The 14,168-nt window shown below is 50.4% G+C and overlaps 1 protein-coding gene across 2 annotated transcripts in view; it reads left to right on the top strand.

Moving 5' to 3' along the window:
• The window catches only part of LOC307074665 (ephrin-A5b-like), a 62,718-nt gene that overhangs the window by 43,565 nt on the left and 4,985 nt on the right, over positions 1-14,168 (top strand). For both annotated transcript variants that reach the window (XM_079734923.1, XM_079734922.1), the window contains exon 2: positions 7,805-8,097. In XM_079734923.1, the coding sequence (XP_079591049.1) occupies positions 7,805-8,097 (293 nt within the window). The remainder of the gene's footprint in view (positions 1-7,804; positions 8,098-14,168) is intronic.

Genomic DNA, 14,168 nt, shown 5'->3' with positions numbered 1-14,168 from the left:
CCCGGATAATGGATTCTAGTGATGAGTCTTTACGCGTGTGTGTGTGTGTGTGTGTGTGTGTGTGTGTGTGTGTGTGTGTGTGTGTGTGTGTGTGTGTGTTCAGATTTTTCTATCCGAATGGGCACTTTGACCTGACTTTACACTCACATTGTTGGGACACGTGTGTGTGTGTGTGTGTGTGTGTGTGTGTGTGTGTGTGTGTGTGTGTGTGTGTGTGTGTGTGTGTGTGTGTGTGTGTGTGTGTGTGTGTGTGTGTGTGCGTGCGTGCGTGCGTGCGTGCGTGCGTGCGTATTCAGGGTCAGACATGAATAAAGCCTCGGCGTAAACATGGCTTCCTCTGCCTCTGTTCTATTAAGCAGTTGGTTATGTAGAAGGCCACCTCAATGTGTGAACAGGAACATCCGGTGCGATGGACGGACGTTCACGGGGTGAACCCACCTGGGCACAGGCGTATACTCGTGTGTGTTTTTCCGGGTGGCCAATTCATGGAAACTCTTAGCGCAGCAGAGCAGTGCAGTTGTGTGGGGGAGTCTTGTAGGTCGTAAGCGTGGACGTTGGTCTAATTACTAGCAGCTGAGAAGGTGAAGCACGCCTGTTCGCGACTGGTTGTCTTAATTACACGTTTGCCTTGTTCCTAAATGTAATGCGTGCCTCGTAAATGCAGACGAACGCTTCTTGAAAATCATCTCCAGAGGGGATACAAAATACCGCCTCTTTGATGAAAGACGGGTGGGTGTCTGAGTATGTGTGTGTGTGTGTGTATCTGATTGTGTTTGAGTGTCTGTGTGCGGGTATCTCAGTGTGTTTGAGTGTATGTGAGAGAGTATCTGAGTGTGTATCTGATTATGTTCAAGTGTGTGTGTGCGTGTGTGTGTGTGTGTGTGTGTGTGTTTATATCAGTGTGTTTGAGTGTATGTGAGTGTATCTTTGCATGTGAGTTTGTATCTGATTGTGTCTGAGTGTGTGTGTGTCTGAGTTTTTGTGTCTATCAGTGTGTTTGAGTGTATGTGAGGGTGTAGGATGTGAATGTAAGATGTGAGTTTGTTCTGAGTGTGTAGGATGTGATTCTGCGGGATGGGCGTGTGTAATATGTGAGCATGTGGGTGAGTGTGTAGGATGTGATCGTAGGATAGGAGTGTGTTCTTGGGAGTGGGTATTTGAGGGTGTAGGATGTAGCGTGTCTGTCCTCGGGATTGGGATGGATGAGATTGAGTGGGGTGAGAGGGGTGAGGGTTCAGTCTCATCTAGAGTGCCTGGTGATTTATGATTGGAAGAGAGGGGAACCGTTGAGTCACCCCCCCAACCAGCCAGAACTCACATCATCATGTCAACCCACGTCACCACAGCGCCGCAGACAACTGACCGCCTGCAGCTAGAAGTCCCTGTGAGCCAAAATCAATGCAACGTCAATGCGTGCCAATTTCAAGTGCAGAGCACCCAGCAAAGGGATGTAGACCTTTATCTAAACGGCCCTCTTTGGATACATTTAGTATATTTGAACAGAGCAGGAATGTCAAGCGTTAGGTGAACAGGTGCCTTTTTTCAGATTCCCTGTTTGTTTCCCCTCCCCCCCCCCCCCCCTGCCGTCCAAAGATTGACGAGCACCAAGGTCAGCTCCGTCACCTGGTGGTGAACAAACACTGGGGCCGAGGCTGAATAATGAGCCGTCGCTGACCCCCGACCCCCCTACCCAGAGTCTACGGTGTCAGATCGATATCAGTCACGACGCCGGGCTCCTTCTAGGGGCCGGCATGCAGAGACAATGCAGAGGGGCCCTAAAGGGGAGGCCCCTAGGAACCGGAAACAAGAAATACACCGGAAACACTGCTTCTGATTTATATGAAATACCATTCATATATCTATATTGTTTATTGGAGCTCAGGAGAAAAAAAGGACATAAGAAACGGCAGCGTGGGGGATTATCTTGTTTCTAACCTAATCTTCCTCTAAGCTCTCTTTGTGGCAATGTGTGTGTTTCTTATCGATTTTTGCAGATACTAACAGTTGCTCTGTTTGTACCACACACACACACAAACACACCCTTACACAGGGGGTCGGAACGCACACTTGGGGTGGCTGCAGGTGCTTCAATGGAAATCCTTTTATGGCAGTTGTTTTAACAGGTCCAAGTTGAGCCCACCCATAGTTTTATATGGTGCGGGGGGTGGAAGGTGTGTGTGTGTGTGTTTGTGCTCACCCCATGGCGACCCCCCCCCCCCCCCCCCCCGACACCAGAATAGCCACACCAGTCAATAATTGGCCACGGTGTTCGGTTGCGCTGTCACTCATCTAATTGACGGATGCATTTATGAATAGTGTTATCGATAATCAGATCACTGTTCTCTATCCCACGGCTGCATAGTGCTTTTCAAATGGCTCGTGGGCCAACGTGTGATCGAATCAGTGTCAAGATTGGTCAATTCAAATCACGGAAAGACATAAGGGGGCCAAGGACAGTGGCTGATTACTCTCATGTGTTTGTTGTCATCACCCCTTCTCCCTCGCCCTCCCTCTCTCTCTTTCTCTCTCACTCTCTCGCCCTCTCCCTCGCCCTCTCTCTCTCTCTCTCTATCTCACTCTCTCTCCCACACTCTCTCTCTCGCTCTCTCGCTCTCACAGCGTCTCTTGTCCGAAGTTGCGTCTGACAAACAGAGTGTGTTCCTGAAGCCAATTGAAGCCCTAACCCCACCCCTCCCCAGCTTTTGTTCCCAGCTAAATCTACAAGGAGAGAGAAACAGAGTCTCATCTGTGTCACCACCTCTCCCCCCCCCCCCAACCTCTCCTTGCTCCCCCTTTTCCTCCTTTCCCAGTCAATGTCCAGCCTGGCTACAGACCTGGCACACACATTCCGTTTTTTTTCTTTACGGTGTGTGTGTGTGTGTGTGTGTGTGTGTGTGTGTGTGTGTGTGTGTGTGTGTGTATGAATCCTTGGACAGATGTGTGTATATAATTACCCAACACGATAATGATGGTTTTAGTGGGGACTGCTTTTCAACGGCGATGCTATGACTGATGGGATGGGTGTATGTGTGTGTTCGGGGCGGGTGTGGGGGCTACTCCCAAGCCTGGGGCCTGAAAGACAGCAGGACATAGACTGAACCCATCTGGTGACATCGTCCCCCCGGGGCCAAATGACTTCGTACTGCTCCAGACCTGAAGTGTTCCCCCTAGAGGACGGAACAGGGAACCACACACTGATAACAGAGATAAAACCTTTTATCGGAAAACCACAACGAGAGAAGCAGATTGGAGATTATGCGCTTTAAGGACTGCACCGGTGCATATGGGTTTCCCTGGTTTGTTTTTTCTGGCACTTTTAGAAGTTTGGAAGTCACTTTTTGACAACAATGAAAGAAGAAGGCGTGGAAGGCCTGTCTAACATTTCAGGAGGCAAAAACAGAGAAAAAGCTTTTCCCTCTTTGTATCGCTGCCTGGGTGATGTCTGCGATAAGATAAACAATCACGGAATCTGCCTCTTTTTTTTCTCGCTGAGTACTTCCATACGTGTGCTGCTGGAGCGGCCTCACAGGAAGCATTTGGGATGTGTTAGCGGGGAAACGGTGACAGAGAATGCCGTGCAACAGATGTTTGGCAGGGGGACGTTTGCTCCGGGACAGTGGGACCAAGACATTACTGTTGTGTTTTGTGATGTAAAAGCAAGGCACGTGCAAGCATGCAGCGATGCCTTTTAAAGAAAAGGATGTTTTCCCTTTTAAAGACTTCCACTTTCCTTCTGACGTACCGTGCCCTCTGTCACCAAGCAAATGACCAAGCAAATGAGTGCATTTTGCGTCATGAACACAAATGACCACATAGTTAATTTGCAATGTTTTATATGTTTGTGCCTTTTGGGCTTGAATTCACTTTAGATCAACGGACACACAATGCCCACACAAATTGGAGGGCTTTGGCGGGGTGGAGTAGAGGCATCGCATTCTCTTAATGTGTTTTTAAGATCAGTCTTCCTATACCCCACCTGTGGTGAGAGAGCGAGAGAAAGGGAGAGAGGTAGAGGGAGAGAGAGAGGGAGGGAGAGGGAACAGATGTGGTGAAGCAAAGAAAGGGGCAGAAAAGTGCGGTGTGAATGGAGGGGATTATCTACCGGAGTTTGCTTTGTCAAGAGCTTCGGTTCCTGATTCATCGATAAGCACCTCCCCCCCTCCATCTCCCCCCGCTTGAGCCAATCAGGCGTCCCTAATCCCAAACACAAATGGAATTAGGACTTCAGAGGCTCGGAGGCTAAACTGCTCATTATGAATCATTACCTGCTGACCAATCGACCCTGCGAGTCACTGCGTGGTCCTGAAGCCATGCCAGGAGTTATATATTACCAATCAATAACATAGATTGATTATCCCACAACGTGCGTTCAATGCCCCATTTCTATTACACTGAATGATTTCCAAACGGTTGAATTCGAGGTGGGGGTGTACGGTTTGTGTAATTAATCACTGGAAGTCACTCAAGAGTCAATCTGTGGAAAGGCTACATTCGGGGTCGAAGTAGCCGGACGGGTTTTGTGAAAAATGAAGCATGTGATTACACATGCGACAAAAACATCTTCAGGCCTCCCGACACATTGGTGTTGTTGTTATCCATGTGGTAGCAGCGAGAGGGAGGGAGACGGAGAGAGATCGTGCTCCACTTTGATCTGCCCAATTTCCCACGTACCTCTCGCATCAATGTCCTGCTTTGTTAGCGTCAGCAGTCATGTGTTCACCGTACGCTTCTCTGTGTCCCCCCACCCATGCATCCGTCCGTCCGTCCCCTTTAAAAAAGTTCCAACATGAAATTTTTCCCAAAAACGATCCCCGCTCCATCAACAGAACGTTTGCTCACGTCCAACTCTCCCGTCGCCTCTCCCCGTTAATTGCGTGGGGCCAATCTGGGGAGATCGGTTTTGATTGACAGCGGAGATCACCCCGTGACACTTCCAGGTTTCAAAGTGGCGGTAAAGGCTTAGCAAACACATGGTGCCCGGGACAAAGCCGGCCGGCCAGCGGTGCTCCTGGCCGGGGAAGTGATAGCGTGGGGGCCGCTGGGCCCCTGTCACTCAGGGTATCAATGAGGGGCCTCTGAGGCCAGGGAGACGGCAGGGAGGCCATGCTGTGCCTGCCTGGAGCTACAGCGCTGGGGGAGAGGGAACCTGAGGAACACAGGAGGGGAGGGAAAACAAGGCTTTCGGTTTCACTTTTCACCCGCCTCTAATAAGAGAGGGAATGTGGAGGAGGAGGAGGAGGAGGAAGCCGGAGGAAAGGGGGACCAGCAAGAACAGTCAAACGAATGCACTCATGGGCATACCTGTACTGCACTCACATACACACATACATACATACCTAAATATATGCACACAAACATGCAGATACACACACATTGTGACGCACACGCACATCTGTAGCTCCCGCAACCTCTGTCGGTCGGCCTTCCTAATCCTGCAGCGCGTCAGGGTCCGTACAGCAACACCTGATATCCCCAGCAGGCGCGGCTCACACGGCCCTCCACGCCGCTCCCACCTCCGCCACCGCCTTGAAGCCTCCTCGCGCCGACACATCCGTGTCAGCAGCGGCAGCTGCACCTCTCATTCTCTCTCTGACTCACTAACTGCCCTCACTTTCTCTCTCTCTCTCTCTCTCTCTCTCTCTCGCTCTCTTGCTCTCTCTCTCTCTCTCTCTCTCTCTCTCTCTCTCTCTCTCTCTCTCTCTCTCTCTCGCTCTCTCGCTCTCTTTCGCTCTCTTGCTCTCTCTCTCTCTCTCTCTCTCTCTCTCTCTCTCTCTCTCTCTCTCCTGGCTCTCGATCAGATTAGACCTATCCCAGGTCCCTTGGCGTTAAGCAGAGGCAGCGAGTAACATGCAATCCTGGGCCAACAGCTCTGGGTCTGGGCCAGCTCCCCCCCGGGCCCCCCCCCCCACCCACATGGCCTTCTAATGACTTCACTGCGTATCGGATCATCAGCGAGTTGCATGGTCAAACACAGCCCCCCAAACCCACCCCCAGCCCCCCTCACTTTGTCAGTGAACAGAGGCGCATTGAAGACATCCCAGGGACGTTACACCGCGGGGGCCATTAGCAGCTATGGAGACGCGACCGGACATCCAGCCAGGGCAGCCCCACACCCCCTCCTTCCCCCCAGCCTGTCTTGGCTCAAAGCCCCGGGAGGACCACCTTATAGGGCCCCTATGGACGGACGTGGCTCCGATCACCGACCCCAGGAATGAAGGCCTGGCGTATCTCTGCGCTGTTAATGCACTCCCCCCTTTTCTTGGTTCTGTTCCGGCTGTCTTTGGGCCTTTTTCCCACATCTTGTCCGCTATGTTTACTGTAAACATTAAGCAGAAACCTGGCCCCTACTGTTACCAGTGGAGTCGTGACGCAGTCCGACTTTTGTTTCCTAGACCCTGTCGAAGCCGCGGCGCACTGTTGCATCGGCCTGTCAGGTTGGACTAATGAAAATCTCAGTCTTTCCAAGAGATACCCTGAAAGCCGCTAAAGGCACATGCTAACCAGGGGATTAGCCTCGTAGCGCTAGCAGGACTTCAATTTCAGCACCGGTGTAAGTCATTGCCGCTGAGCGCTAACATTGATATACGGCTTAGGAGTTGACTAGAGCGTGTCATGAGATATTACTTTTTAGAGGGGGGAGGGAGAGTCGCTTGGGGGATTGGGGCGGGGTGGAGACGTCCCGCGGGAGTTGGAGCGGTGGGGGGATGATTAATACCGACATGATGAGTTACTGTAAACACGACGGAGGAACGCAGCCCACGACGCGTCCTTTCACACACCCCACGCCACGCGCCGGTCTTCGTGCTCTCGTCGCGTCACTCAAAGCAGCTCACATCTGGTAGCATTTGTCCCCCCCCTCTACCCTCGAGTGGACAGCCTTGGTGCCGCACCTATGGACTAATCCGTCTCTATTAGTCCGTCCACGCTCGGCCATTGATCCGCGTGCCAGTTATGGAATATGGCAGCGGTTCGGCGTCAGGAGACGCAGGCGGGGTTGGTTTCCATTCCCCGGATTGGATAGTTAAGTAAATAATCTGCTGTAATAAGCAGCGATCGCAGTGTATACGTGCCCTCGAGCAATGCATCAGGCTTGACGGGTTGCCAACGCGTCGGAATGACGTGCAACTTCCCATGGCGAGGAGCTTGGAAGCAGGGACCCTATAGCTGGAATCGTAATGGGAACGGTCAGTTTTTGGTGCGGCGTTGACAACGCGTTGAGGTTACGACGTATGTTGTAACGGGAGACACATGGAAACACCGCACCTGCGGAGGTGGATCAATTGGTCGACCCGAAAATGCAAATTGCGTTGTGAGTGTGGTCTTTTTTTTGGAGTGCGGGGCCGAATACCAGTTGTCCTTGTGGAATATTAAACATAGTCAAATTACACCACAGTGAATCGCAGTGTGAACAAGCGGTGTTGTGCTGTTTCAGCACGCCCCCCCGACACACTGTTGTGTGTCGGACCCGATATGGATTCTCCTCGGCCATTGACTGCCCGGGTTTCGCGTCGCCATTGATTTATGTAGATATACATTGAGCGGACCCTGAAGCTGATTGTAGTGCCCGTATATTCATATATGTACGGATTTGTAGTTGGAGAAAAAACAACAAATGTTTCAACAGAAATATTGTTTTTTTATTTAAAATAAGCATCACCACATTCCCGGGCTATATGTGGCGCCCACCACCACTGATGAATATGTATTTCAATTGGTCCGGTTCTACCGTGGAGACTTCCACATGGTGTCGACTGCACCCTGAGGCATGTTAATAAATATATATCTCTGTACCTCCATTTCCAAGGTTCTACCGCGGGGACTACCACATCGACGTGTGTATCAACGACTACTTGGACGTGTACTGCCCGCACTACGTGGGGCCGGTGTCTGACGACCGAGCCGAGCGCTATATCCTCTACATGGTCAACTACGACGGCTACAGCTCCTGCGACCACACGGCCAAGGGCTTCAAGCGCTGGGAGTGCAACCGGCCACTCTCCCCCAACGGGCCGCTCAAGTTCTCGGAGAAGTTCCAGCTCTTCACCCCCTTCTCCCTGGGCTTCGAGTTCCGCCCCGGCAGAGAGTACTACTACATCTGTGAGTCCATCTGTGTGTTTTTTTTTCATGTTTAAAGAACACAGAGGGATTTGAAGCAGAGGTTGGCTGAGGCTTTTAGAGACGGCTCAATTTTGGTCGAAGAGAAACCCGGCCAAAAAGTAAGGCTTTTGCTTTGCCTGGTACCGTGCTGTGACTGGGATGTGCTCGTAACCAGGGGAGGATAACAGTTCGGACCTGTGGGTCGCTGTGAATACTAATAGTAGTGTATTGCTATGCAGTACCTGCTCACATGCACTGTCAAAGGTCAAAAAGGGTCACGAGCAAGAATTGCAGCAGCAGTAATCGATTACGCTAAATCTAAAAGTAGCTTGACACAGTGCAGTGTTTCCCCTATATGCACCTACAAGGTGGTACGCCGCTGCTAGGTGCTAGCTGCTAGCTGCTAAATTACGAATGTTATATTATTTTGCGCTACGCAAAATAATATAACATTACGTGCGCTACAGACGCTGGATATGCGCTTCATTTCCAGGTCAATTCATACACTTGTGAGTAAAGCATATAAACGGAGAGGAGAGGAGAGCTCCTTCTATCTCTTTAAAAAACTAATGTTATATTATTTTGCGCTACGGACGCTTCATATCCAGGTCAATTCACGCACCTGTGAGTAAAGCATATAAACGGAGAGGAACTTCCGTAAAGTTGGAAATAAATTGGCAGATTTGGAGTTTGCGGTTCAACAGATCATCAGTAAAACGTTGTTGCGACACAATTGAGTGTAGTAACCTGGAGAACCAGCTACAGCATTTTTTTCATCCAAACGAGCTGTCTTTAGCGAACGATGAATCGCATTGGCTTCTATGAGCTTTCGGCTTTCAGCCACGAGCTTAGGGACCGTCTGCAAAGTGCAAAACTGAAAACGGTGGAACACAATGGTAAAATTTCAATAGCGTCGCCATTCTTGACTCTAGAGCCCCAAAACTTGTTCCATAGAGGTATGGCCTCTTTATGGTCCCACTACAACCTTTAGTTTTGAAAAATGTTTCTCTTCTTATTTTTGAGGATTATTTATTTAGCAAGAATTTCAATAGTGTTGCCATTATTGACTCTAGATCCCCAAAACTTTTTCCACATAGGCATGGGCCCTTTATGGTCTTACTGCAACCATACGTTTTGAAAAATATATCTCTACTTATTTTTAAAGAATTTCTTTTTAGCAAAAATGTCTGTATACATTTATTTTTGCAACAATTTGAGAAGCGTCGCCATTATTGACTCTAGAGCCCCAAAACTTGTTCAATAGAGGCATGGCCTCTTCATGGTCCCACTACAACCTTTGTGATGGGGAGAGGGGAGGGAGTGGGAAGATGCATTGGTTTGAGGCACAGACCTTTTCGATTGTTGCAGTATTTGTGTTATGTGATTTTACTGTATAGAGTGGTTGGTCGTATCATATATTTTTTATTAAATAAATGTACATAATTGTTTTAAAGATTATATTTCTAATATGTTCAATCTTTCCATATTTTCCCTGCTCATTACTGTGCAGAAATGTACTGTATGTACACCCTTCTGTTGCCGGCAGACACATAGAAACCTCCCGGTAGGGTGCGCTTTGCGAGCACACAAAAAAAATTGCGAGCGGAAAAAAATATATTTCACCTCCGCTGCTGCAACTCCATCCTAGGGGAAACACTGCAGTGTAATAAAGCCGGCCGTACATTAATTCATTGTGTAGGCCGAATGCAGTTATATATAACCAAAGGTGCTGTGTGTTAACGTTTGTTATGTGTAATAGTGTATTTGATATGACCTCTTCCAACCGTTTACGTAACCTTACACCAAGTTGATATAAAAACAATTCCCCACACCACAAGCATCAAACAATACTACAGGGCATTCAAAGAAGATCTCAGCCCCGACTTGAGGGTAAAGGTTCGACATTATGGGCATGGAGGTGTAAAAACGCCAATAAGAGCATTTAGGTTGGCGGGTGTCTGTGGACTCCTGGCCTGAGAGAAAAAACATCTGCAGGGGGGGGAAGGAGAGACCTCTCGACAGCGGAGGTCTCCAGTCTAAGTTTCTGTTGTTGCTGACTGACTGAGCTCAGCTTTCTGTTGCTCGTGAGAAGTCTTGGCAAAACAAGCATCTGGGACGCCATGTTTTTACAATAAGGGGGGAATGCCCTGCAGGGGAAGACGAGAGGGAGAGAGGAGGAGAGAGAGGGAGTGAGGGAGGGGAAAATATGTACGATACAGCATGCTTCTAACTTATATTCCATTATCTAATCGGCACTCAAACCAATTTGGCTGGACTCGAAAGCCAGAAATGAGCTTACATTTTATTCACATTCAACTGCAACCTCCTGAGGTCTCGTTATGTCGATGCACTGCCTCAGAAAACATGGTTTTAATATAGATAACATAGATTTCTTCTTCTTTGCCTCTTCAGTCCCGACGAGACACTCCAGTGTCTCATGGTTCTCCAGAACACTGGGCTCGCCTTGTGCTGAATGAATACCCTGGTTGGTACGAAATAGGAGCCAGGCCACTTGGCTCCCTTATCTGCAGCCCGGGGGCCCTGGGTGTGACCTCATATGATTTAGATGGCTCCCCTGCCTGCCTGATGACCAAGTCATTAAAGACCACCGCTTCGGTGGGCTCTCCCGACCAATATCGGTCCGCTCGTCGGGGGGGGTTTTCCTTCGCCAAATTAGGTCAAGCAGCGGCAGAGCGTGCTTTAGGACGTCCCTCGTGACCGGTGATTGAGTTAAACATCCGGGCGTACGCTCGGCATCATGGGAGATTGAGTCAGGGAGGACACCGCTGATTGATCGTCAGGCGTGAACTTCCAGTGGTGAGAGAGAGAGAGAGAAGGGGGAGAGAGAGAGAAGGGGGCGAGAGATGGGAAAAGAGAGAGAGAGAGAGAGTTATGGGAGATAGAGAGATGGGAGAAAGCGAGAGAGAGAGAGAGAGCGAGAGAGATAGGTGAGAGAGAGATATGAGAGACGAGAGAGAGGACACTGGGATCGTCCGTATGTCCCGGAGGCGTTTCCTTGTTTTGAATACAAGTCATGATTCATCTATCGGATACACGTTCCCTCCGAGCCCCCTCTTTCCTCAACCGCAAAAGGAAAAACAGCAAGGACAGGATGAGCATAAGATGGGAGCAGGGAGTGCATGGAGACATCCTTTTCCCAGGAACACAGGGCTGAGCATCACCTGAACTTTCGCCCAAGGTCCACAATATGTTTTTTTTTTAGTTTTGGTTACCGCTGCTCATTATCAAAGGACCATTGATGCCTCGGGCTGTACGGGAATAGTTATGAGTGCCTGACTACTCAATTGAGAGTTGTATACATACTATTGTTTGTGGCTCACCTCCCAACCCTCAGAAACAATCCTTAAAAGCCACTGTTGGTGATATCGACAATGTTGTGCTCTTATCGGTAGCAGCAACAGCTCCAGCCATTACAGGGTGTCTCGCTGTGTGTCGACGGCGTGTGTGACCCAGCCAGGAACAGCACGGTGGCTGGTAGTTCATACCGCTCTTAACAACGCAGGGCCGTTGAGAAGCGCGTCAACGCACTCAGTGTGCACATGTTACATTCTTGTTTTAGTTTGGGACGTTTGCGGGGAAACAAGGCTGTCCTTTGTCCACCGTCCCTCTCATTCCCTCTCGCTCTCTCTCTCTCTCTCTCTCTCTCTCTCTCTTTCTCTCTCTCTCTCCCTCTGAGATAGTGGTTCACCCTCTGGGCGATTGGGAAGGGGCGGGGGTAACGTGGGGCGGGGCTTAACCCAAATAGATGACACCTGCGGCTGGCAACAGGCACTTAAGGGGGGGCAGGGGGGGGGGGCGATAGGAGGGGGGCCCTGTAGGAAGCCAGCCTGGTGGGAGACGGAGGCGGGGCGGTCACAGGAAGGTCAGAGGTCAATATAGACTCTTGAACAGCCCCCTTCCTCTCTCTCGCTCGCTCACTCTCTCTCTCTGTCTCTCTCTCTCTCTCTCTCTCTCTCTCTCTCTCTCTCTCTGTCTCTGTCTCTCTGTCTCTCTCTCTCCCTCTCTCTCCCCCTCTCTCTCTCTCTCTCTGTCTCTCTCTCTCTCTCTCTGTCTCTCTCTCACCCCCCCTCTCTCTCTCTCCCCCCCTCTCTCTCTGTCTCTCTCTCTCTCTCTCGCTCTCTTTCTCGCTCGCTGTTTCCCATGTTTTTCTAATAGAGCGCCCAGTGTGCAGCGGGGGCCCCGGGAGCCGATCATAATCTCAGGGGATAGAAAACCAATTTTCCGAAGAGACAGTTGAGAGCGATGACTGTCTGCGTGAGCAGAGCCCTCTTCCTGCTTCAAAGCCCGGGTTCTGGGCTTGGATAGGCCGCGCAGATCTACATTGATAATCAAATGAACCCTGGCTACAGACAGAGAGAGAGAGAGACAGCGAGAGAGAGAGAGAGAGAGAGAGAGACAGCGAGAGAGGGAGAGAGAGACAGCAAGAGAGGGAGAGAGAGAGAGAGAGAGAGAGAGAGAGAGACAGAGAGAGAGAGAGAGAGAGACAGTGAGAGAGGGAGAGAGAGAAAGCGAGAGAGGGAGAGAGAGAGAGAGAGAGACAGAGAGAGAGAGAGAGAGAGACAGCGAGAGAGGGAGAGAGAGAGCACCGGGTACGGCGTCCCTGTTGTGGCTGCTCTTAAGCCAAGGTAGATTGAGACAAAGGGCTCTGTCCCCTCTCCCCTCTCCTACAGATAAAGCCTTTGCGCCGACAACAACCATCTGATCCCCCGGTATTCGTATCGGTCGGCCGCTAATTCACCTCCCAGGCCCACCGACGCCTTGGGTTACCCCGCTCTGGTGGCGCGCCGAGACGTCCGCGGTGGTGTGTGTGTGTGTGTGTGTGTGTGTGTGTGTGCGGGCGTGTATTTTGTGTCCCGTCCATGTCTACGTGCCGATGCAGAGAGATGTGTGTTAAGGGTCACGAGGGGTGCCGTGTGAACGCAGCCGTCACGTGTGCCGCTGTGTTATTGGAGTGGGACCGAACCAGCCGCGATGGCTCTCAGCGCTTAGAGCCGACTTCAATGCGTTCCCTGGGATAGGAGGAGGGGGTACATAGAGGTGGTTCTCCTCTACATGGGAACAATAGAATTTCTTAATAAAAGGGGGCTGTGTATAATGACGGCGGCAGTCATTGCCGATCAATCGATTTGTTATGGATTGAATCGACTCTTGATGACATGAGTAGCAAATGCGGGTCACAAGTCCTCAGAGAGTGAAGTTCTGAATGTGGCCGTGAGGTTTTGAATCTGCCCCGTCCGAAGAGCACCCATGCCAAGAAACGGGTGCGGTTTTGCTTTAAGAGGATGTCTACGGTATGCACTACGATGGAGTGCTAAGCCCGAAGCACACACAGAGGGAATTTCTGTTCATATTTGTTAGACTGAAGCCGAAACATTTGTAGAATCATATTGTGTTATTTGAGCTTGAATGGAGCCGTGCTGTAATTTTCACAATCGCTTCGTTTTAGGACGCAAGTCTAATTATGAACGTGAGGATACAAAAAGGCTATTTTGGCAATGTGGCTTTGGGCTTCAGACAGAAACTCTCCAGAATCAGAGTCTGTCAGTCAGGCAGTCAGATGGACAGACCAAGGGTCAAGCGGACAAGGAAGAGGTCAGAGGGCGAACAGGAAGTTGGCAGGGCGGGTAACGGGGTGAGGAGTGGACCCTGTCCCGGTGTCTTGATGGGCGCCCCCCCTCCGGCGGGCCGGCCAGCCAGGCGGGGTGGCCCAGCAGGATGCCCGTGTTCCGACAGCGAGACAGTGTGTGGTCCGGGTCAGGGGTCAAACCCTTGGGGCGGCAGTGAAATCCTCTCCGTTATAGAACACCACCTTCTCCGCTCCTCCACTATGACTGCTCTAGTCTAGACCAGTGAAACGCCGTCCCTTAAACGCTCCACGATACCACACACTTTTCTCCCTTTCGACCATTCCGCTCACAAAGTGAAAACATCCACTTTGTGAAGTGTAATGTTTACAGAAGGTTTTGTTTACTTCCTGCACAGGAAGTAAACAAAACCTTCTATTTTGTTCTCCTCCTATAAAGGCATGAAACGTGTTAATGCGGAGTAAG

The sequence above is a fragment of the Pollachius pollachius genome (assembly GCF_949987615.1).
Source record: "Pollachius pollachius genome assembly, chromosome: 4".
NCBI lineage: Eukaryota > Metazoa > Chordata > Actinopteri > Gadiformes > Gadidae > Pollachius > Pollachius pollachius.
The sequence above is the reverse complement of the archived record's forward strand: the minus strand, read 5'-3'. Positions and strand labels throughout refer to the sequence as shown.